Source organism: Clinocottus analis, unplaced genomic scaffold (assembly GCF_023055335.1).
Source record: "Clinocottus analis isolate CAN_PGR_092001 unplaced genomic scaffold, fCliAna1.0.p SCAF_41, whole genome shotgun sequence".
In the NCBI taxonomy this organism is placed as follows: Eukaryota; Metazoa; Chordata; class Actinopteri; order Perciformes; family Cottidae; genus Clinocottus; species Clinocottus analis.
Genome location: NW_027176165.1, coordinates 332,981 through 354,819, shown reverse-complemented (window position 1 = coordinate 354,819; position 21,839 = coordinate 332,981). Strand labels below are relative to the sequence as shown.

Sequence of the window (21,839 nt, the reverse complement as noted above, 5' to 3'; positions counted from 1 at the left end):
CTCACATGACGATGTTGTTGAATAACTTTTAGCTACAGATAAATAACATTATGGTTCAGTTTTGAAGGTCAGATTCAGTGTTTTACAGAGTTATTGATGTACCTGTAAAAACCTTTCCTCATAACCTGCTTATTGTCCTGATGGAAAAGCATCTGAAACGACCTCTCGGTCATGAAACAGCTGTCCTGTCGTCTCCTACTGGTTTCATTCATGTCCTCTAGCGTCAGTTTGCAGCGCTCCAAATACACTTAACCTGTGGAGTCTGCATCATGTTTTAAGCGTCTGCTTCAGTTTGGGCTGAGTTCAATTATTATTGTCACGTTGACCAAAATACATGCAGACAATAACTCTTTATTATTTGATTTTTAATATATCGATAATTGAAAACATGAAAAAAATGAAGATTCAGTTCATGGTTTTAGATTGTGTTTAATTTGCATCTCAAGGAAAATGATTAATTACATTTTGATATTTAATAAAAGACCAAATCAATCTTAGTCAAAGTCTAGAGTGGAGCAACGGTAACTGTATCCCATAAAAATATGAATAACCCTGACAACAGGCTGAGTCCCGCGTGCTGGAGTCCTCCCAGAAGCTGGGTCTCCTGACGCTGTCTCTGGAGAGATGCTCGGAGGGAAAGATCCAGGACCCCGAGGAGCGGGTCCAGCCCGCACAGGGACCTCCGTCTCCAGGGGACCGTGGACCTGGACGCCCCCTCCCCACCTCACCGTCCATCTTCTCTATGAAACCTGCCTCCTTGACCGGTACGTCCCAAACAACAGTTTTCAAGGTTTTCATGTGTATAGCTATAGATTTTAAAGTCTGTGTGAGTCAGAGGGTCACACATCGTGCATGTGTTATGGATCCTGCAGAACACCGCGTAACCTTCATAATGGTAAAAACACCTTCCTTTGAATTTCTGAGGGTATTTTCTCTTTCCAATGTGCCGTCGTCTGCAGACTCACGTGCTGCAGCACGGTTCACCGCACGCTGGCGTCTGCTGGCGGTTCATCACATGTAATCTGCTGGTTTGGGACATTTCAGTCGTAAGCCGGTCGCCTTTGATGATGTAACGAGGAGACAAATCCTGGAGTTGCTCTGTTGGCAGCAAACAATGAGAGCGAGTCTCAGGACGCTGCCTCCACAGCTGCGAGGGAGACAACGAGGAAGCCAGAGCTCAACAGCGCTGACTGCAGGCTTGAAGCCGGGCGTTTACCCAGGAAGACAAATGAAAGTTTCATTTTGAAAACCGCTGCGTTGACTTTGGTCGACTGCCTCAACTGAGATCCATCTGCGCTGAGGCAGCGGCCCCTCAGGCCGCGCTCTCCTCGAGCAGCCGCGTGCACACAGCATTGTGTCTCTCTGTCGTTGTTTTGTGTCTCTGTAGGTTTGATCTTTTTGTAGTATTTATTGTGATCTGTGGTTGTTTTGTGTGTCCTTGTAGTTGTTTTGCATCTCTTTATTGTCGTTTTGTATCTTTTTGTAATACTTGTCTGTCTCTTTTGGTTGATTTGTGTCTCTTTGTAGTAATTGGAGTCACTTTGTAGCCAGTTTGTTTGTCTTTGTCACTGTTTTGTGTCTCTTTGTTGTTATTTTGTGTGTCCTTGTAAACATGCAGTCTCTTTGAATAGGAATGTATTTCTAAGCATATCCCAAACTGTTGTTTTGACCTTTAACAAATGTAGTTTCCTAGATGTTCTCGTTGTAAACTCAGAGTCTAATATAATCTCTTTTTTAACGTCTACATTGTCTTTACTGTTTTTCAGGCAAACTTGAGGTCCGACTTCTTGGATGTGAGGATTTACTGAAACCTCAGAGGAGCTTGGAGCAGGAAACCCGTCTGAGTCGCAGTGAGGCCGGTTCAGGAGCTCACGGGACGGACGGACTCTCTGGTACGAGGACGCGTGGAGGTCGAGTGACCGCAGTTCCTTTACTTCTTACTTTTGACTTCAGCTTGGTTGAGTTTCTCAGCTGTGTGGAGAGGATGCGACTGAAGACACAGTGAAATGTTACTGATCAGTAAGATGCTTAAAGTTAGAAAAACTTAGTAAAAAGAATTGTCAAGAAAATAACATAAGTAATTGGGTAGTGCTTTTGTTTCAGGCCTGTATAATGTCTGAATAATTATATATACACAATATAAAAGTTGTTTAATCAATGCAAAAATGTGAAATTTGTTTTCTAATGATAAATGAATAGTGTAAAATATTCATTTGGGTTAAAATCATTTAAAAAATATTTTAATTAGTGTCATATTGATTAGTATTTTGGGCTGAAAACGTTTTTGAATAAGTTTTTACTTGTTTACAAGGTTGGGTTAAGGTTATAATCAGACTACTGCAAAAAAACACTTCCTGTAAACAGAGCAGGGAGATCAGATGGGTCGCATCCTGACGGTTGTGGAGAACATTGGTTATTTCCTCCTGTCCAGCAGCTCAGTTTTGGTTATTTCCTCCTGTCCAGCAGCTCAGTTTTGGTTATTTCCTCCTGTCCAGCAGCAGAGATCAGCGCGGTGCTGCGGCTGGACAGCAGAGCGGTCGGCCGGACGCGCTGGTCCGCTGCCAGCGGGCTGAACTGGGATCAGAAGTTCTGCATCCAGCTGGAGCGGGTGAGTCCAGTCTCTGACCCGCACGCCTACATTTAAACCTGCAACATGTGACCTGAAACACTGTTACTCTACAAATGTACCAACTCTTAGACACAAAATATATATTTTTACTTTTAAAGCTAATTGGAACCTATTAAACAAATAAATACATAAATTGCAGCCAGTGTTTTAAATCATGCGACTGACAGGTTTGTGGGAGAAACTCAAACAATTTTCACCACAAATGATAATCCTTAATTTAATTCAATCCAAAAAACTAACATTTCTGGGATCAAAGAAAATATATTTTTACCGAGTAAGGTAATTAACACCAATTTCATTTATCATGACCGAAGTAGAAAACAATCGGTCAGCCACAGATTTCCCATCATGCGATCCTCCTTCACCGTGGACCAGCTCCTCATCAGCGTTGTGATCCGCAGCAGCAACGCTCTCCTTGTATGATGAATGCAGCGAATGCGTTGTAACAAAGAAACACATCAACAGCTTGTAGACACACACTGCATGTGACACACACAGACATATAAACCAGCAGCCAGGGGACTTCATAGAGACAAGTACAGCACGCAGGACCGCAGACACGCAAACACTCCACGTATGAAGAGCTGCATTTAGAGAGAAACTTTGAAACTTCTACAGATCTTTTTTTGGATGGAGCCCTGGCATCCTCTCTGTTGTCTTAGCACGAGCCTCACGCCCCACAAACAGATCCTAGAAATGTTTCGGGCTGGTGTAGAAATGATCCACGTATGACTGAAAGTCGCCGCTTCGGCAGGCCGTGTTCAGCAGGGACATGACGGAGTCGTACGCGAGTCCAACGCCCGAGGGTAAATCACAGGTGTAGCCGTCGCGTGCGTCGGCCACAGCAAAGAGCTTGAAGCCTGACATCGTCAGCCTCCCCTTCATGTGCTGCAGCGCTGCATGTGGCAGAGAAAGAGCTTGCTCCCCGGGCGGCTCCTCTTCTTCTTCTTCTTCTTCTTCTTCTTCTTCTTCTTCTTCTTCTTCTTCTTCTTCCTTGGAGGTATTTCCTGCAGCAGAGGTGCTCGGCTCCTCAGCGTCCTCTGGATCGTCGTCACTGTGAAACAAATAAAAGTCATCAGAAAGACTGAAGGTTGGAAATAACAGACCAGAACGTATATGAGAATAATAACACACACACACACACACACACACACACACACACACACACACACACATTTATATATTGAATCAATCAAACTTTTATTACAGACTCAAGGTCCAGATCATACAAAAGACATACAAATAGAATACAATAAATGTGAATGTATCTTTATTCAGATAACAAGTACTATATTGAGATAGTACTTAATTGTTTTAAGATACTGGGCCTTTGCTTTCAGATAATAAGTCATCATTTTGAGGTATCAAGTCATTAGTTTTAGATAATAAGACAATAAAGCATTGTTTATTGTGTTTGAATTTACATTCATGGAATGTAACGCTCACAGTAGATCCAGCTCCGGGTGGATTCCCTCTTGGTTCTCCATCTCTTGGTTCTCCATCTCTTGGTTCTCCATCTCTTGGTTCTCCATCTCTTGGTTCTCCATCTCTTGGTTCACCATCTCTTGGTTCTCCATCTCTTGGTTCTCCATCTCTTCATCTGGGAGTAACCTCTCCTCCAGACTCCACATCCTCCTCGCTCTCCAGCACAATGGACGCCTCCTTCGTGCTGTTTGATGACACTTTTGGGGAGTTGGGGGCGGGGCTTTGGGGCGTTGGGGGCGGGGCTTTGGGGCTTTGGGGGCGGGGCTTTGGGGGCGCAGGAACGCGTCTAACAAAGTGTGAACCGTCTCCAAAAGAAGACGCGCGCCTTTTGTTTTCAGTTTTCGCGTCCGTCCTCGTTCGTCTTGCTGTGATTGGCTCGTCCTTGTGACGTCAACGCGGCGAACGCGTATCGGCCTGTGATGTCACTTCCGGTTCGTTTTTGCTCGAGACTCCCGCCGTTTAACACTCCGTGCGCAGACGATCATCATACGTGATCTGTTGTACAAACGATAAACCACAAATTATTGCGGTTGATGCCTTCTCCTTCTTCTTCTTCTTCTTCTTCTTCTTCTCCTTCTTCTTCTTCTCCTTCTTCTTCTTCTCCTTCTTCTTCTTCTTCTTCTTCTTCTTCTTCTTCTTCTTCTTCTTCTTCTATGTATTTAATGTGGGACATGTTACATATACAGTACATACTGCCACCTACTGGACCGGAGTATGTAGTGCCATATATGTGGCCACATTAACGGTGACTGTATACGTCCCCATATGTAAATTTATTTTCATATATATGCATGTATTAGCATGATTTGCACTGTGACTTAGAACATATTGTTCTAAGTCACTATTTTGAGACAATAAGTCATTATTTAGGAAAAGCTTTTCAGTATACCAACTCAGTACAAAGTCATTATTTTAAGATGTTACTTCATTATATTATGTTTGTTGTTGGGGAATTGCTCTTTTCAAAGTAAAGTATTTAAAGTCCCTTGGTTTATTATTGTTGTAGTTCTGTATATGACCAGCAGGTGTCTCCCTCACATCTGCTGAAATTCATCACAGAAGCTCAATCGTTCAGTAAACAGAGAAAGTGCAGAAAGGTGACAATATAGAGGTGTTTTATTTTATTGAACTGACACAGAAGTCATTGTTATTTGAAGTTTCATTTAAAACTCAACTAAAACTTCTAAATCTGAAAAATAAAGGAAGTTCATACCATTAAAGCCATTTGTAGTTGTTGTTTTTTTACAACGCCCGAGTAACAAACTGGGAACCACAATCCCTCTGATACAACTCCATCCGAAATCATCCAGTTGTTTATTTGTGTTCATTGATCATGAGCCGGTTCTCTCTGCTGTGTCTTTGCCGACAGTCTCGAGAGCTGGAGGTTGCCGTCTTCTGGCGGGACGGGGGGGCGATGTGTGGGGTGAAGTCCCTGCGTCTGGAGGAGATGATGGACAACCCGAACCACAGCCAGGAGATACGTCTGGAGCCACAGGGCCTCCTGCACGCCGAGGTACACGCCGTGAGCTGGGAGCAGAGGTCCTATAACCTGCAGTCAGGCTTTTGAAAGGATGTTGTTTGTTTCTGCTTTTCTGGCCAAGAAATAAATGTAAGGGTCAAATTGATATACATTCTTCTAATGGAGAACTTCAAGGTTTTAAAACTTTATTAATAATAATAATTACATTTAACAGTATAACAATTATAGCTAACTTTGTGATACTTTTTAATGAGCTAAAACTTTTCCTGCTTTTAATTTTTTTGGGGGGAAATTGCCACGTTTGATTATTTATATATTACTATTAGGGCTGGACAAAATTACAAAAAATTAACTGATTTATCTCATGATTTTTCTGTGATTAATCTCAATATGCGTCAAATTCAATAATGAAGTAAAAACTAGTGTATTGCAACTTTTATTTTAAAGTAATGTTATCAGAACAATATAACAGCACTCTGGAGCAACAACAAGTTAACATCCATACATTTATAGTTTATACATCTGTTTTATGAACAGGTACTGTTCAGTAGTAAGGGTCCCTGTGAGGGACAAACCACTCCTTCTTTGGTCCATGTTCAGTAGTAAGGGTCCCTGTGAGGGACAAACCACTCCTTCTTTGGTCCATGTTCAGTAGTAAGGGTCCCTGTGAGGGACAAACCACTCCTTCTTTGGTCCATGTTCAGTAGTAAGGGTCCCTGTGAGGGACAAACCACTCCTTCTTTGGTCCATGTTCAGTAGTAAGGGTCCCTGTGAGGGACAAACCACTCCTTCTTTGGTCCATGTTCAGTAGTAAGGGTCCCTGTGAGGGACAAACCACTCCTTCTTTGGTCCATGTTCAGTAGTAAGGGTCCCTGTGAGGGACAAACCACTCCTTCTTTGGTCCATGTTCAGTAGTAAGGGTCCCTGTGAGGGACAAACCACTCCTTCTTTGGTCCATGTTCAGTAGTAAGGGTCCCTGTGAGGGACAAACCACTCCTTCTTTGGTCCATGTTCAGTAGTAAGGGTCCCTGTGAGGGACAAACCACTCCTTCTTTGGTCCATGTTCAGTAGTAAGGGTCCCTGTGAGGGACAAACCACTCCTTCTTTGGTCCATGTTCAGTAGTAAGGGTCCCTGTGAGGGACAAACCACTCCTTCTTTGGTCCATGTTCAGTAGTAAGGGTCCCTGTGAGGGACAAACCACTCCTTCTTTGGTCCATGTTCAGTAGTAAGGGTCCCTGTGAGGGACAAACCACTCCTTCTTTGGTCCATGTTCAGTAGTAAGGGTCCTTGTGAGGGACAAACCACTCCTTCTTTGGTCCATGTTCAGTCTGTTTCTTACCTTAAAGATGTTGAAGACCAGCAGTTGATTCACTTTCTACAAAAGCAATAAGTGCTTTTCATGTCTTCAGTTCAGTTTTCTTCCTCGTTGGTAAAAGTCCAGTCTGTGTTGTCTTGAACATCTTGTGATGTGAGGAAAGTTCTCCTCTTAGAGAGAAGAGTAAAGATTAAAGTGTGTAATTAAAGTGAGTAAAGAGTAAAGTGATGCTGCTTTAAAGTGCTCTGCATGGATCAGACCGTGGGGTCAGCAGCTTTGAACATGTGATTAACTTTCAATCTGGACTCTGAGGCTGCAGGTAGATGCTGCTTTTACTGCTGTGAAGCTGCTCGTTGCAGCAGCGCTGCTCGTTGAGAACAGAAGCTACAGAACAACACCAGCTTTCACGTCAGGCGGTGCCGTAAAAGCAGTGCCGTAGTAATGCATTCATAGCTGCATCTTATTTATTTATTTTTCATGTTTGATTGAGGGTGGTGCTGTTTGTATACAATACATTTAAGTACTACTGTGTATATCTACTGTTTATGAAGTATATCAACTTATATTATAGACAACACAATATTACTCTACAGGTAAAGTAAAATGAAATACAAAGTAATAATAATAAAAAGTTAATAAACGCCATGAGAATGTGCAAAATAAAATTTAAAAAAATGTTGTTGTGGATTTTACAGCTTCAATTCATCGACACTGTTGTTGAGCGGCAGTCGAAGCTGAGACGTCAGCGTTGTATTTTCACTAAAGAGAGAGGTAACGTGCAGACAGACACATTTCATTCATGTTTCTGTTCCGGTGTAATTCAGCATTTCCTCTTCCTCAGGGAAGAACTTCCTCCGAGCGGCCCAGATGAACATGAACTTCGCCACGTGGGGCCACCTGATGATGAGCGTCCTCCCTCGCTACGGCTCCTTCACCACGTTCAGCTCGCCCTTCTTCGAGCAGCCGGCGGCCCAGAGGGAGCCTGAACGCACCGCTCCACTGCCCAGGTCAGAATGAACGGTGCAAATACTCTGGTATGCTTTGAAAGTGTTATTGAGAAAAAGCATGTAAGTAAAATGTAGTTTAAGTTTATGTGAAATATGACCGTTCCACTCTTGTATGTTCCAATATGAGATCATTGTTACACAGGTTTCTACCGCCGTGTTCAGTTGGTTGTTTTTGTTAATATGCAGCGAAGCTCCAGAAATCCAACTCGGCGTCACTGAGGATCATCCGTCTCCCGACCGCCTCGAGGAAGACGAGGCTCCCGTCTTCATCACCGCCGCCGCAGCGGATGAAGCATCCCCTGTGTCTGCAGCGCAGGACATACTGGTACTTTTATTTTATGATTTTATACTTCCATCCAAAGAGTGGAACCGTTAAAACCAAATGCTCTTGTGTCTGTGAGAGCGTCAAGTTGGATAACAACTTGTTTCTTTACATTCGTTGCTGTGCCCGAATAGTGAAATATTAAAAACTTTGTCTTTTATCTACAGTCATCCATAAACAACAGAGACGGAAGTGACGATCAGCTTGTATCTGCTCCAAAGTACACACATACACGTACATGAACACACAAATATTAATCTTATATACTGTAAATACAAGTAAATAGCCCGCGCCCTCGTCCTCCTCGTCTCTTTTGCCCTCACCAGGATGCAGAAGGAGGATTTCCGGTACATTTCGGTTCTGGGCAGAGGACACTTTGGGAAGGTAAGCCGTCAAACATTCATCTCTTCAGCTTCTTCTCGTGTTGGTCGTCCTCAGTCGTTTGGTGGTGAATGTTTCTGTTCAGGTCCTGCTGGCCGAGTTCAAGAAGACAGAGAAACTTTACGCCGTCAAAGCCTTGAAGAAGAAAGACATTGTGACTCGCGATGAAGTGGACAGGTGAGTGTGTGTGGAGGAAAGCAAAAGACTTCACCTGTAAACAGGTCAAAGCGGACGGATTGAGCTCTGGAGTTCAACCTGATGCACAATTTCAGTGCTTTCAAAATTCACTAATTTCATTCACCTCCATTCATTGTTCGGGGTTGCAGGTTTTTTTGGCTGGTAAAAAAAAAACGTTTAGGTAAAAAAAATGAACATAGTTAGATTGAGACATTTTGACGTTTTTCATACTTTCTCGTTCAAGAAAACGTAAATAACAGAGTAAAGATCCAGAAGTGATGCTGCTTTAAAGTGCTCTGCATGGATCAGACCGCGGGTCAGCAGCTTTGAGCATGTGATGAACTTTCAATCTGGACTCTGAGGCTGCAGGTCTTTACAGCCTCAGAGGTTTGCAGGGTTTTCTTTTTGCACTACAGGTACCAAAGTACCTGTAGTGCATGTACTAAAGTACCTGTAGTGTATGTACTAAAGTACCTGTAGTGCATGTACTAAAGTACCTGTAGTGTATGTACTAAAGTACCTGTAGTGTTTCTACCAAAGTACCTGTAGTGCATGTACTAAAGTACCTGTAGTGCATGTACTAAAGTACCTGTAGTGTATGTACTAAGGTACCTGTAGTGCATGTACTAAAGTACCTGTAGTGTTTGTACTAAAGTACCTGTAGTGTTTCTACCAAAGTACCTGTAGTGCATGTACTAAAGTACCTGTAGTGTATGTACTAAAGTACCTGTAGTGCATGTACTAAAGTACCTGTAGTGCATGTACTAAAGTACCTGTAGTGCATGTACTAAAGTACCTGTAGTGTATGTACTAAGGTACCTGTAGTGCATGTACTAAAGTACCTGTAGTGTTTGTACTAAAGTACCTGTAGTGTTTCTACCAAAGTACCTGTAGTGCATGTACTAAAGTACCTGTAGTGTATGTACTAAAGTACCTGTAGTGCATGTACTAAAGTACCTGTAGTGCATGTACTAAAGTACCTGTAGTGTATGTACTAAAGTACCTGTAGTGTTTGTACTAAAGTACTTGTAGTGTATGTACTAAAGTACCTGTAGTGTATGTACTAAAATACCTGTAGTGCATGTACTAAAGTACCTGTAGTGTATGTACTAAAGTACCTGTAGTGTATGTACTAAAGTACCTGTAGTGTATGTACTAAAGTACCTGTAGTGTTTGTACTAAAGTACTTGTAGTGTATGTACTAAAGTACCTGTAGTGTATGTACTAAAGTACCTGTAGTGTTTGTACTAAAGTACCTGTAGTGTTTGTACTAAAGTACTTGTAGTGTATGTACTAAAGTACCTGTAGTGTATGTACTAAAGTACCTGTAGTGTATGTACTAAAGTACTTGTAGTGTATGTACTAAAGTACCTGTAGTGTATGTACTAAAGTACCTGTAGTGTTTCTACCAAAGTACCTGTAGTGCATGTACTAAAGTACCTGTAGTGTATGTACCAAAGTACCTGTAGTGTTTCTACCAAAGTACCTGTAGTGTATGTACTAAAGTACCTGTAGTGTATGTACTAAAGTACCTGTAGTGAAAGTAGTGAAAGTCCTGTTGAAAGCAGAAGCAGGAAGTGAGGTGGTGAGGAGCTCCTGTTGAAAGCAGAAGCAGGAAGTGAGGTGGTGAGGAGCTCCTGTTGAAAGCAGAAGCAGGAAGTGAGGTGGTGAGGAGCTCCTGTTGAAAGCAGAAGCAGGAAGTGAGGTGGTGAGGAGCTCCTGTTGAAAGCAGAAGCAGGAAGTGAGGTGGTGAGGAGCTCCTGTTGAAAGCAGAAGCAGGAAGTGAGGTGGTGAGGAGCTCCTGTTGAAAGCAGAAGCAGGAAGTGAGGTGGTGAGGAGCTCCTGTTGAAAGCAGAAGCAGGAAGTGAGGTGGTGAGGAGCTCCTGTTGAAAGCCGTTTGTGTGTTTGCAGCCTGATGAGCGAGAAGAGGATCCTGGAGATGATCCACGCGTCCAGACACCCGTTCCTCGTCAGCCTGCACGGCTGCTTCCAGACCAGCGACCACGTCTGCTTCGTCATGGAGTATCTGCCGGGCGGCGACCTCATGATCCACATCCACAAAAACGTCTTCAGCGAGGCCCAAACGCGGTTCGTTTATTTGTTTTTGTGTACGGGCAGTTATGCATTATCAGTACTTTTAATAATGTATTTGTATATTTTGATGCAGCTAATCCAGTTGTACATTTACTTTTATTAAGAATTGATATTTCTTTATTAGAAACATGTTTATTTTACAGACATACATACTATTTTCAGTCCTTTGAACCTTTAACATTCACATATGTTGTACATATCTTTTAAATTATGTTTTAATATTTTCATTGTACTTTTCTTCTATTTTGTAGTTATGTATTTTACATTTTGTGTTTTTTCTTATTATGTTCATGTTTTGTTCCCACTAAAACACAAGTAAATTGCTTGTACCGTACTTAAAAACCTACAGATATTAATATTCAGTCAGTGTGGGGTTATAGTTTAGATTATGATCTGGTAAAACCTGTTGTTGTTGTTGTTGTTGTTGACAGGTTTTATTCAGCATGTGTCCTGCTGGGTTTAGAGTTCCTGCATCTGAATAAAATCATCTATCGGTGAGTTGCATCCTGTCGATGTCCCTGAACGTCACAGCGATGCCTTCAGGCGTAACGCGTGTGTTTCAACAGAGACCTGAAGCTGGACAACCTGCTCATGGACGCGGACGGGTTCATTAAAATCACAGACTTCGGTCTCTGTAAAGAAGGTGAGTTGACTGAGCTCTTTAGTTTATCTTCAGAACTCTTCTACCTTCTGACTGCAACTTATTTCATCACTACACTTCATCAGATTCACAGAAAAACATGTTTTAGTCTGGAGGAGAATGTGATAATTATTGGGTGATTGTATTAATGTATTAATTAATTGTCTTAATCCAATGGTCGAGTATGACACATAAAGGCTTTACTGACTCTTTAAAGTCTCTCTTAACCCTCTTCTTAAGTCGATGTGAGAGGATTCTCCTGCTGCGTCTCTGCAGGGATGGGCCACGGCGACCGGACCTCCACCTTCTGTGGGACTCCTGAGTTTCTGGCTCCTGAGGTGCTGACGGACGACAACTACACCCGAGCGGTGGACTGGTGGGGGATGGGCGTCCTCATCTTCGAGATGCTCGTCGGAGAGGTCTTTAACACACGTTTTAGTTTTCCTTCCAGCAGCTTTTCTGTCCACTCATTTCAACGTCGAGTTGCAGCAGCAGAGACTCAAAATGACCAAATGCACCAAAGTTAAAGGGACGGACGTTTGGATGAGGTACAGTCAGTGTATTAATACACCAGCACAGGAGGAAAGTACTGCTGTGGACGCATTTTAGACACCAACAAGAATCAATATCAATTCAAGTGAACGTTATGATCATAATATGTTCACCTCTGACCTCTGAAGCCGTTATCCACGTGCTCCACGCTGTTGGCTCCACGCTGCCTTCATAGGTTTGTTTGTTTGTGATATCGTGTTTGGTGCTTTAAACCATTAGTTCTGCATCACTAAAGTCACACAACAACAACACAAACAAACCAACCCGATGGGCCGACAACACCTGTTCTGAGAGGTGAGTGTGTTTGTCAGTGGAGTTGTGTTGAAGAGTTCTAACAACGCACACTCAGCGGCGGGCCGTGGGTTCTGCACTCACGCCTTCAGTGGGTCAGCTGCTCGGCACGGTGCAATCTGATTGGACAAAGAGCGTCCAATCAGTGCGCTCAGCAGCTGCTGCTGGAAGACAAGGCAGAGCAACAGAGGAAGACGGGAGCTGCTCAATGAGAGGCTACGCTCAAATACTTTGAACACCAACAGTACCTTTGTGGTGGTGTTAGGCAGCAGAGAAGCTTCAGCACGGACTCAGACCGACAGCAGCTTGACTTCTTCTCCCGTCTGTCGCTCTGCTTCATGTCTGTAACCGCCGTCTTTCCTGCTGCTAGTCTCCGTTCCCTGGTGAGGATGAGGAGGAGGTGTTCGACAGCATCGTCAACGACGACGTGCAGTATCCAGAGTGTCTTCCTCCTGACGTCGTCTGCATCCTCCAGAAAGTAAAAGCCTTTTTTTCTGTTGCTGACTGCAACAATCAGAAAAGGTGTTTAATATAATGATCTCATGCTAAGACCTGATGGGACTGTGATAACATATAAATTACTTTTAATACGTTTAAAAACCTGCAGCTGCTGAAGAAGAATCCTCTGAAGCGACTCGGCGCCGGAGAGAGGGACGCCACGGAGGTGAAGGGGGAGAAATACTTCCAGGTAAACCTGTTTCCAGACCAGTTACTTTGTTCTGTACATAAATACACGGCGAACCGATAAACCTCTGTAAATCTCAGCAGACAGAAGTGTTAGGATCCAAGCCCATAATGATAAATGCATGGGCATAATGTTGGTTATACTACTGTGGAAGTACTAATACCACCATAAGTACTAATACCACATTGTGAAGTCCTGCGTTCAAAACCTTACTGAAGTAAAAGTATGTTATTAAATAAATGTACTTGGAGTAGAAGTATTCAAAAGCACAATATTTACCTCTGAGATGTAGTACAGTCAAAAGTACAATATTTACCTCTGAGGTGTAGTACAGTAAAAAGTACAATATTTACCTCTGAGGTGTAGTACAGTAAAAAGTACAATATGTACCTCTGAGATAATAAAAGCACAATATTTAGTTTTGAGATGAAAACAAAAGAACACTATTTTCCTGTAAATACGAAGAAGTGACCTTCTGTGACCTTCCGTGACCTTCCGTGACCTTCCGTGACCTTCGTGACCTTCCTGCAGACCGTGGACTGGGACGGCCTCCTGGCCAGGAAGGTGAAGCCTCCGTTCCTGCCGTCCATCAAGGAGTCCAAGGACGTCGGCAACTTCGACAGCGAGTTCACGCGGCTGCAGCCGGTCATGTCGCCTCCCTCCAAGCCCTTCGTCCTCTCCGCCGAGCAGCAGGACGCCTTCGCTGACTTCGACTTCTGCGCCTTGTACGGATGAAGGACCGAAGGACCAACACTTCATCTGTTACTATGTGGGGAAGTACAGTCGCGAAAGCGCTCGCTCCTTTCATTAGTTCTTTATAGAATTAAAAGAGGAGCCGTTTAGCGAGAACATTGAGGAGGCTCTTCACAGCGTGAGCCTTCAGTACGTTTCCCTCTTCGTCAAACTCCTTCATCTTCAGGTACGACCACTCAGCTCTCTACAGCCACCAACGTGACGTCTGCAAAGCTCTTCACAACCTCACTCTGCGGTCGCCTCCAGAGGTCATAATGATGAGTTCATGAACTAAATCGATCTATCGTTTCCAGTCTTTGTGCTAAGCTAAGCTAATCGGCGTGATCCCTTTATTATCACCAGTGGAGGAAGAAGTATCCTACTACTTTAAGAAGTCACAATACAACAGTGTTGAGCAATTAAGTAGAAATACAAAAAGTATTTGCATAAAAAGTACGTAAAGTAAAAGTACTCATTGAGATGGATTATAAGTATTGACGCATCACTTTATTGTTGCGGCCGTTGACTGGAGCTCGTTTGAAGTACTTACAGAAATACTTTAAAATAATACATCATATTGTATTAGTTGATTTATATTTGTAATATTAATGTGAATATATAGCTGTCAGACAAACAGAATGAGTAGCATGAAATAGACACACTCAAGTAAAGTATGTAAAGCGTGTACTAAAACACTACATCCTAGTCAGAGTACTTCGTTCCTTCACACTCTACGATATGTAGACGTTTACACAGGAACACAACTCACCTGTTGTAACAGGAACACAACTCACCTGTTCCAACAGGAACACAACTCACCTGTTCCAACAGGAACACAACTCACCTGTTCCAACAGGAACACAACTCACTGTGACCTCCAGACGTCATCGTGACCTCCAGACGTCATTGTGACCTCCAGACGTCATCGTGACCTTCACACGTCATCGTGACCTCCAGACGTCATCGTGACCTCCAGACGTCATTGTGACCTCCAGACGTCATCATGACCTTCACACACCATCGTGACCTTTATACGTCATCGTGACCTCCAGACGTCACCTTGACCTTCACACGTCATATTGACCTTCATGCATTCAGAGTTCCTCGTTTGAGCCATAATTCTCGTCACTTTTCCTCTCGCTTCGCTGCATAACGTTGCCCCGTGAATGTATTTATTGATGATTGTGAACGCTGACGTGTGACGCGTTATGCGACGAGGTCAGAGGAGACGAGTCCGCTCAGAGTGACCGGACAGACACTTGGTGGGAAAAGTCATTTAAATCCTTCATCTTTTGAAAGTCTCACAAAAAATGATACTCTTCAGTAAATTAGAGATGATTTCAGAACCATGAACAGTATTTATTTTGCAGATAAGCAGATTTATTCACATTGGCTCGTGCGCCAATAAGCAAAATGTAAAACAATTGTTCCATGTATTTAAAGCAAATATTAATATAAAAAAAGCGGATCAGTCGGGTTGTAAAAGTCACGACTCTGTAAAAATAGTGTATTTACTGTTGAAGTGAAACACATTGCCATTTGTAAAACAGATATAAATGTAGTTCTTGCCACTAACAACCAGTCGTAGCCTCTTCAAGCTTCCTGCGTGTTGGAGACGTGCAGCTTGCTTCGTGGCCTTTGCTTCCTACACATTTATTTCTCTACTTGTCCTTCGGTACAGTCTGAGCTGCCGTTCCTCCGCATCACTGTGACAGGCTGCGCCCACTGCCTTGACCAAACAAATGAAGCTGACCCGGTGTCTGCTCACCAGCCTTTTCTTTTCAACGCATTGGAAACCTTTCATGTACTTGTCAAGTCCGTCCTCGTAGAGACGCGTTCACATATCAGTCTCCACCTGGCCAGCAGGAGGATGCATGGCACCGTGGTGAACCTGTGCACTAGGACTCCTGTAAACGCTAAATACATATAAATATATATATATATATATAGAAAGAGAAGCCATAGAGAATCTAATATAGCCATAATAGTAAGAAACACATCTGTATTTTGTATTTAGCAAATCATATTCTGTGATATGGAAGCTCTCATGATGTCAGTGCAATAAGAGAAGAGGAAGAGGAGGAAGAGGAAGAGCAGCAGGGATGAAAGTGCACCTACAAATAAAATGCTACTACGGTTTAAAACTCACAGCTGAGTTTAAGAATCCAATCTGCAGAGAGGTAAATTTAAAGAGCAACTTAACATGAATTCCACTTTTAGGAGTAAATTATATGGAAAGTCATATTTCGTATTTATAGTGTTAACAGCAGCGCTTTGTCTTTTCCCCCAGAGAAATCAATGTGAGTCAATGTGAAAGAAAGAAAGCGGTGACATTTCAGTGTATTCCGAGTGATTAAGACAACAAAAACAGTTAGGAAGTGTTTACATACGACAAAAACAGAGCGAGCACAAAACAAATGTGAGTGCCACGAGAACAACTTTGTTACTAACGAGCACAAAACACAAATCTGTGCCTAAAAGAGTTTGTGCTCGCTCATTTGTCATTTATTAACTTCCTGGTAGAGAGCGATGCATTATTGAGACGCGTGTACGTCTGTCGACCTGTCAATCACCCTGTAGCCCCGCCCCCAAAGCGTCCCCTGCTTTACGGTCTGTTTGACTCTAACAGACCATAATGTACTAAATGAACATCACGCTGTATAGAAGAAGACTAGAAACTAGAGATTGAGACATAAACTCATGTTTACAATGTTTACTGAGGGAATACATCAAGAGAGAAGTAGAGTCACTTATATAGACTTCTATACAACCAGAGGAGTCGCCCCCTGGTGGTCAGGAGAGAGAATGCAGCTTCAACACATGAAGCATAGACTTCTATACAACCAGAGGAGTCGCCCCCTGGTGGTCAGGAGAGAGAATGCAGCTTTAACACATGAAGCATAGACTTCTATACAACTACAGGAGTCGCCCCCTGGTGGTCAGGAGAGAGAATGCAGCTTCAACACATGAAGCATAGACTTCTATACAACCAGAGGAGTCGCCCCCTGGTGGTCAGGAGAGAGAATGCAGCTTTAACACATGAAGCATAGACTTCTATACAACCAGAGGAGTCGCCCCCTGGTGGTCAGGAGAGAGGTGCAGCAGCTTCACCCTGGAGGTTGTCGTCTTTTCTTAAGTTTTGTTAAGTTGCTCTTTAAACAAACAGAAGTGCAGTCGCTGAAGGGTTAAACAGGAACGGTGTATTCTGCTGAAGCGCCGCTGAGGAAGACGCTGATCGCTCCACCGGCGAAGGCTTTATGAATAAAACAACTGATGATGATTTAGCTGCTGTGGCACTTTAAGTTGATGCTGCTGAATATTCCATGTTACTGTATTTGTGTGTTTGTGTGTTTGTGTTGTGTGTGAAGCATCCTGAAGAGGAATGTCTGTACAGAAGAACTCTATAACGACGTGCATATCATCAGTGTTTAATGTACTCTTGTTGTCAATAAATACAGAACAAATGCAGTAAAAAAACTTGTTAAGATTATCTCAATTTTAACAGTACAACATTAAAATAAACCAAAGGCACGAGACATGAAGGCCATTGGTGTTGCGATGAGGTCACCGCTCCGCTGAGGAAACAGAAACATCAACAGGAGAGAAAGCGACCTGACCTGAGAGAAAAAGTGTTTTTTGCTTCTTTCCTTGAACAAAACTGTTCAACAAATACATTTCTGTGATGGTGGACCTAAATATCAACGCGTTGCTCTTGTTGCCTTGAGTGTTTAAGACTTACTGCAGTCAGGAGAAAAGGATTTAGTGACAAGAGATGTCCAGAGAGTTTGCCGGTTAGCTCAGCAGTGACGTAGTCGTGAGGGACGAGGCGCTCGGTGCACCAGGAAGGTCAGACTCACTGAGGTCAAACAAAATGACTGAAAGCAATATTCAATATTGTAAATATAGTGCACGCTTCAGTTGATTTAGATGTTTGGTGTCTAAAATATAATAAACGACAGATACAAGCCACACTTTAAAGTATGAACCATCCCTTTGAGTCAATATTCAGGAACTCTATTCTGCAAATACTGAAGGGAAGAAGTTCTCAGATCCTTTACTTTAATAAAAGTAGTGTAGAAATACTCCTCGGCACTCTCTTTAATATTCATAAATATTGTTAATTTAGCATAAAACAAACTGAACCTTGAACCAGCTCAACTGGGCAGCAGAGTCAGTTCAACAGTTTTCATATTTGTAGGTGTTTTGTAGAAAAACCGCAGCTCTACTGTTGATTGTTTATTGATTTTTAATCTATAAATGATCATGTTTTCAAACCACAGCCCTGAACCAAAGGCATCAGCGTTCATCTTCTGAGGAGCCAGAACATCTGAGGTTTCTATCAGGATCAACAAGAACAAAACATGCTGACGCTGTGAAGACGTGTTGCACTCAAAAAACAGATTGTTTTGTTCTTAGTATCAAAAATCAGCTTCAAACGGGTTGAAAAATGTGCAAACTATCTGCAAACTAAATGCTTGCAGGCAGCTTTTGGTCCTCTTCAGTCGTAAACGTCTTAAGCGTCGCTCGTGGGCTCAGGCGCAGTCAGCGTTCCTCTCGTACGTCTGCTCCCACGCCACCGCGCCGCACGCGCAGAAGAAGTCGCGCAGGTTGCAGAGCGGCCCGCGGTCGAACGGGTTGTGCTCGTCCCCGCGGTTCTTCAGGTAGGAGATGCGGTGCCGCGACATGAACTCCCAGGTGGTGCAGTTGATGGAGACCAGGTAGAGGTGGCAGCCCAGCAGCACCAGCACCACGGCGGAGAAGACGCCCACCACGCCCAGCGCCGCCAGCAGGAACCCGTTGGCTCGGAGCCACGGCTCCCACGAGACGCCGGGCGAGAGGCCGGACCTGAACCACAAATATCATGATGAGGAATAACGCATTGAACAATGCCGGGCAGATTACACCAAGATGTCTTCTCCTGCGGCTCTAAACCCATCTGTTCATTCATATCATCCAGATTGGACTCACTGCCAGTGATAGACATTACTATTCATGCTTCACATACAAATATTATATATATATATATGTATATATATATATATATATATATATATATATATATATATATATATATATATATATATATATATATTATATATCACAATACAAATATTCTAAATATAAAGTGAGACAGTTTTCTGGCCAAGATGATGTTAACAATATGACCTTTGGCCTTGCGACCAGCAGTCTCAACATGTCGAGCAGCCTGACACACTTTCATTAAGTTTATCTCTCCCTAAAAAGGAGTACAATTATACAATCATTTGGGAGGAAACCAGGCTTTTTTCTTCCTGTGCGTTCCTCCTCTGGTAATCGTCTCGTGACTGTTTGTACGGGAACCTCTGGACGTGACTGGAACTCCTTAAATGTTCACATTAGTCCGTCTACCTGGCTCTGGATACCCATCAGCTTGACCAAAGAGTCAAACTGTTGCCATCATTTGCACCTAGAGATTGTTTTCTGGCTCTCTATTGAGCGAGATTTAACCGGTGAGGTGATCTATATAAACTATAAACTATAAAAGCCTCCTGCATCGATTTCTAAAAGGAGGCAGATTGAACCTTGACATCGTTCACATTGAAGCCTGTTGAACCAAACGTGCACAGAAACTAATCAATCTAAACTCTGAATGTGTCTCCTGATCCCGCCCCATGTGGTCAAGATGAACCCGGATACATCATTTCACAGTCGTAGGCGTAGTCATAATCGTAGTGGGAAGGTAATGTCAGAGCCGTACAGAGCGGCGTGCAGCGCCCACAGCAGCGCGAGCAGCTGCACCAGCAGGTAGACCATGAACCAGCGGTGGTTCCTCTCGCCCACGCAGTTCTCCATCCAGGGGCAGTGGTGGTCGAAGCGACGGACGCAGCGCTTACACGTCTGACAGTGCTTCGCTCTCATTGGCTGCTGCTTGAAAGAATAAGAAAAAATGGTGGGCGGGGAGAAAGATTTGAAGTTGAGCCGTTCTCCAGAGAAGAGCAGTGGATAACAGCAACATGTCTGATTAAACGGATATGAATGTTGCCAAAGCTGCATTATTACTACAAAAATAAACGCATGAGGAGAACGTAATGTGTGTGAGATGTGTATGTATACAAACACGTGACAGGACGGACGTGGTAAACTGTCATGTAGTTACCTGCAGCAGGCAGTACCCACAGCGCCGCAGCCGAGGGGTCAGCGACTGAGGAATCATGGACTCCAGTTCCTCATTTGAACCCTGAACGCAACACAGACTGATGTGGGTCACGCGTAAGCACGCACACACACACGCACACACACAACTACTTTGACCTGAACACAAAGGAGCGCATGACGCGTTTTGTGTTTACTGAAAAGCTCACGTACTCATCACCCATGATGACAATCCTCCCACTAAGCAGACTTTTAACTATTGTTATTAATATTATTGCATCATCACATTGTTTAAAACTCCAGCGTTCGAGGCCTTGGATCCATCTGCAGCGCAATGAACAGGAATACACACTTGTTCTTTGGCTCCAGTGCATCTCACCTTCACGGTGTCGGTGAGGACGAAGCCGGGGTCCATTAAGGAAACGGCAAAGTACAAGAGCACCGACAGCATGACGAGGAGGAAGAACAGGACCGGCAACAGCAGCTCTCCTCGCTCCTCACACCGCCGCAAGTCTGCACACACACACACACACACACACACACACACACACACACACACACACACACATGACAGTAACCAAACGATGTGCTGTCTCTTATGTAATGAAAAAGTCTTATTGTTTCCTGCAATTTTCTACTTTCTACTTTATTTCATTTCAGACAGATATTCACTTTTTACTGCACTGCATTCATCTGATGGCTTTACTTTCTTTACAAATTAAGATGTTTTAACACACAACACTGACAAAGACTTTCTAAAATATGATGCTTTTGGTATAAATCAAGCCGCCCAACAGCTCATACTGGCATTACTACTGTGTAGTATTACTGTGTGTGTAGTACTTTTGAACATGTGAAGGATCTGAATACTGAATACTGAATAAACACATTTCCAGCAACACGGGGCATAAATACTATCCAGTTACAGTGGAAACACAGAGGGTAATAATGTTGTTTTGGACCCTGGTGCCGGTGGTCACAGGGGTCACAGGTGACGTCAGGATGACGTCAGGATGACCCTGCTGAGAGGAACTTACCGGTGTTGTGCAGGAACAGGATGAGGGTGATGACCCAGGTGAGCAGCGTGTGTGTGGCCCGAACCAGGAACCCGCTCCGAAACATATTCTGAACCATTTTAAAGGCCTTTAGTGAGCAATAACACAACTATATACACCATAAAATACATTTTAACCACGTTAGATATCACGCATGGAGTTTTTAACAGTAGTAAAAGCGTATTTGATGTATATTTGTATTTCTGGTTCTGTTATCCAGCCTGGTGGCGGCGCTTCCTTGTTTGGGTACGGAAGCCCGCGGAGGTAAAAAAAAAAAAAAAAAAGGCGAACTGAACCGTGCGCGAAGAAAGGTTTAATAGTTAATCCTGGATGTTGTGTAATCACCACCACGGAGGATTAAAGCTTCCATTGTAATGAAAAAATACATTAAAACATTTAGAAATCGAGGTTTATTAGAAAATCAACAATTGTGTGTAACTTAAATTATAGAAAACAATGTAGTGGTGTAAAAAGTACATTTACCTCCGAGTAGTGGAGCAGCTGTATAAAGTAGCATAAAATAAAAATACTCAAGTACCTCAAATTTGTACTTAAGTAAATGTACTACCTCTGACGTCAACTCATGTTATATAACACTGTTTACTACTCAGTGTGTAATCCATCCTGTTAAAGTACCTGTGGTTTGGTGTAATCTCCACATGTGAGAACGTAAGTGACCACGATAATCTAAATGTACGAAAACAAAGGGAGATGCAGCTTTACTAAAGTGCTTGTTGTGAGACACACACACACACACACACGCGCACACACACACTTTTGTCTCCTGCCATCTCGTGATAATATGCATACAAAAATCACAACTCTTACACCGACTTCATTGTGGACACGAAAGGAAGCTGG

At 43.1% G+C, this 21,839-nt stretch overlaps 3 protein-coding genes across 3 annotated transcripts in view; 1 reads left to right on the top strand and 2 right to left on the bottom strand.

Annotated features, from left to right (window-relative positions):
* The window catches only part of LOC137801452 (serine/threonine-protein kinase N2-like), a 17,182-nt gene extending 2,370 nt beyond the window's left edge, over nt 1-14,812 (top strand). Inside the window, exons 2-18 of the mRNA XM_068598888.1 lie at nt 563-764; nt 1,767-1,892; nt 2,499-2,608; nt 5,484-5,627; nt 7,606-7,681; nt 7,752-7,917; nt 8,104-8,242; nt 8,407-8,459; nt 8,566-8,623; nt 8,706-8,797; nt 10,709-10,885; nt 11,323-11,385; nt 11,458-11,534; nt 11,808-11,950; nt 12,745-12,852; nt 12,982-13,062; nt 13,591-14,812. Of these exons, the coding sequence (XP_068454989.1) occupies nt 563-764; nt 1,767-1,892; nt 2,499-2,608; nt 5,484-5,627; nt 7,606-7,681; nt 7,752-7,917; nt 8,104-8,242; nt 8,407-8,459; nt 8,566-8,623; nt 8,706-8,797; nt 10,709-10,885; nt 11,323-11,385; nt 11,458-11,534; nt 11,808-11,950; nt 12,745-12,852; nt 12,982-13,062; nt 13,591-13,794 (2,019 nt within the window). The 3' untranslated portion in view covers nt 13,795-14,812. The remainder of the gene's footprint in view (nt 1-562; nt 765-1,766; nt 1,893-2,498; nt 2,609-5,483; nt 5,628-7,605; nt 7,682-7,751; nt 7,918-8,103; nt 8,243-8,406; nt 8,460-8,565; nt 8,624-8,705; nt 8,798-10,708; nt 10,886-11,322; nt 11,386-11,457; nt 11,535-11,807; nt 11,951-12,744; nt 12,853-12,981; nt 13,063-13,590) is intronic.
* LOC137801445 (acidic leucine-rich nuclear phosphoprotein 32 family member B-like) lies at nt 2,695-4,700 on the bottom strand. The gene is made up of 2 exons (XM_068598866.1): nt 4,076-4,700; nt 2,695-3,683 (listed from the first exon to the last, which is right to left on the bottom strand). Exons 1-2 carry the CDS (start codon nt 4,258-4,260, stop codon nt 3,320-3,322), a joined length of 549 nt encoding a protein of 182 aa, XP_068454967.1. The 5' UTR covers nt 4,261-4,700; the 3' UTR covers nt 2,695-3,319.
* Nucleotides 14,813-17,220: 2,408 nt separating the features above from the next.
* Nucleotides 17,221-21,210, bottom strand: LOC137801443 (palmitoyltransferase ZDHHC12-B-like). The gene is made up of 5 exons (XM_068598865.1): nt 20,961-21,210; nt 20,303-20,436; nt 19,928-20,008; nt 19,529-19,695; nt 17,221-18,636 (listed from the first exon to the last, which is right to left on the bottom strand). Exons 1-5 carry the CDS (start codon nt 21,055-21,057, stop codon nt 18,324-18,326), a joined length of 792 nt encoding a protein of 263 aa, XP_068454966.1. The 5' UTR covers nt 21,058-21,210; the 3' UTR covers nt 17,221-18,323.
* Between the last annotated feature and the right edge of the window lie 629 nt (nt 21,211-21,839).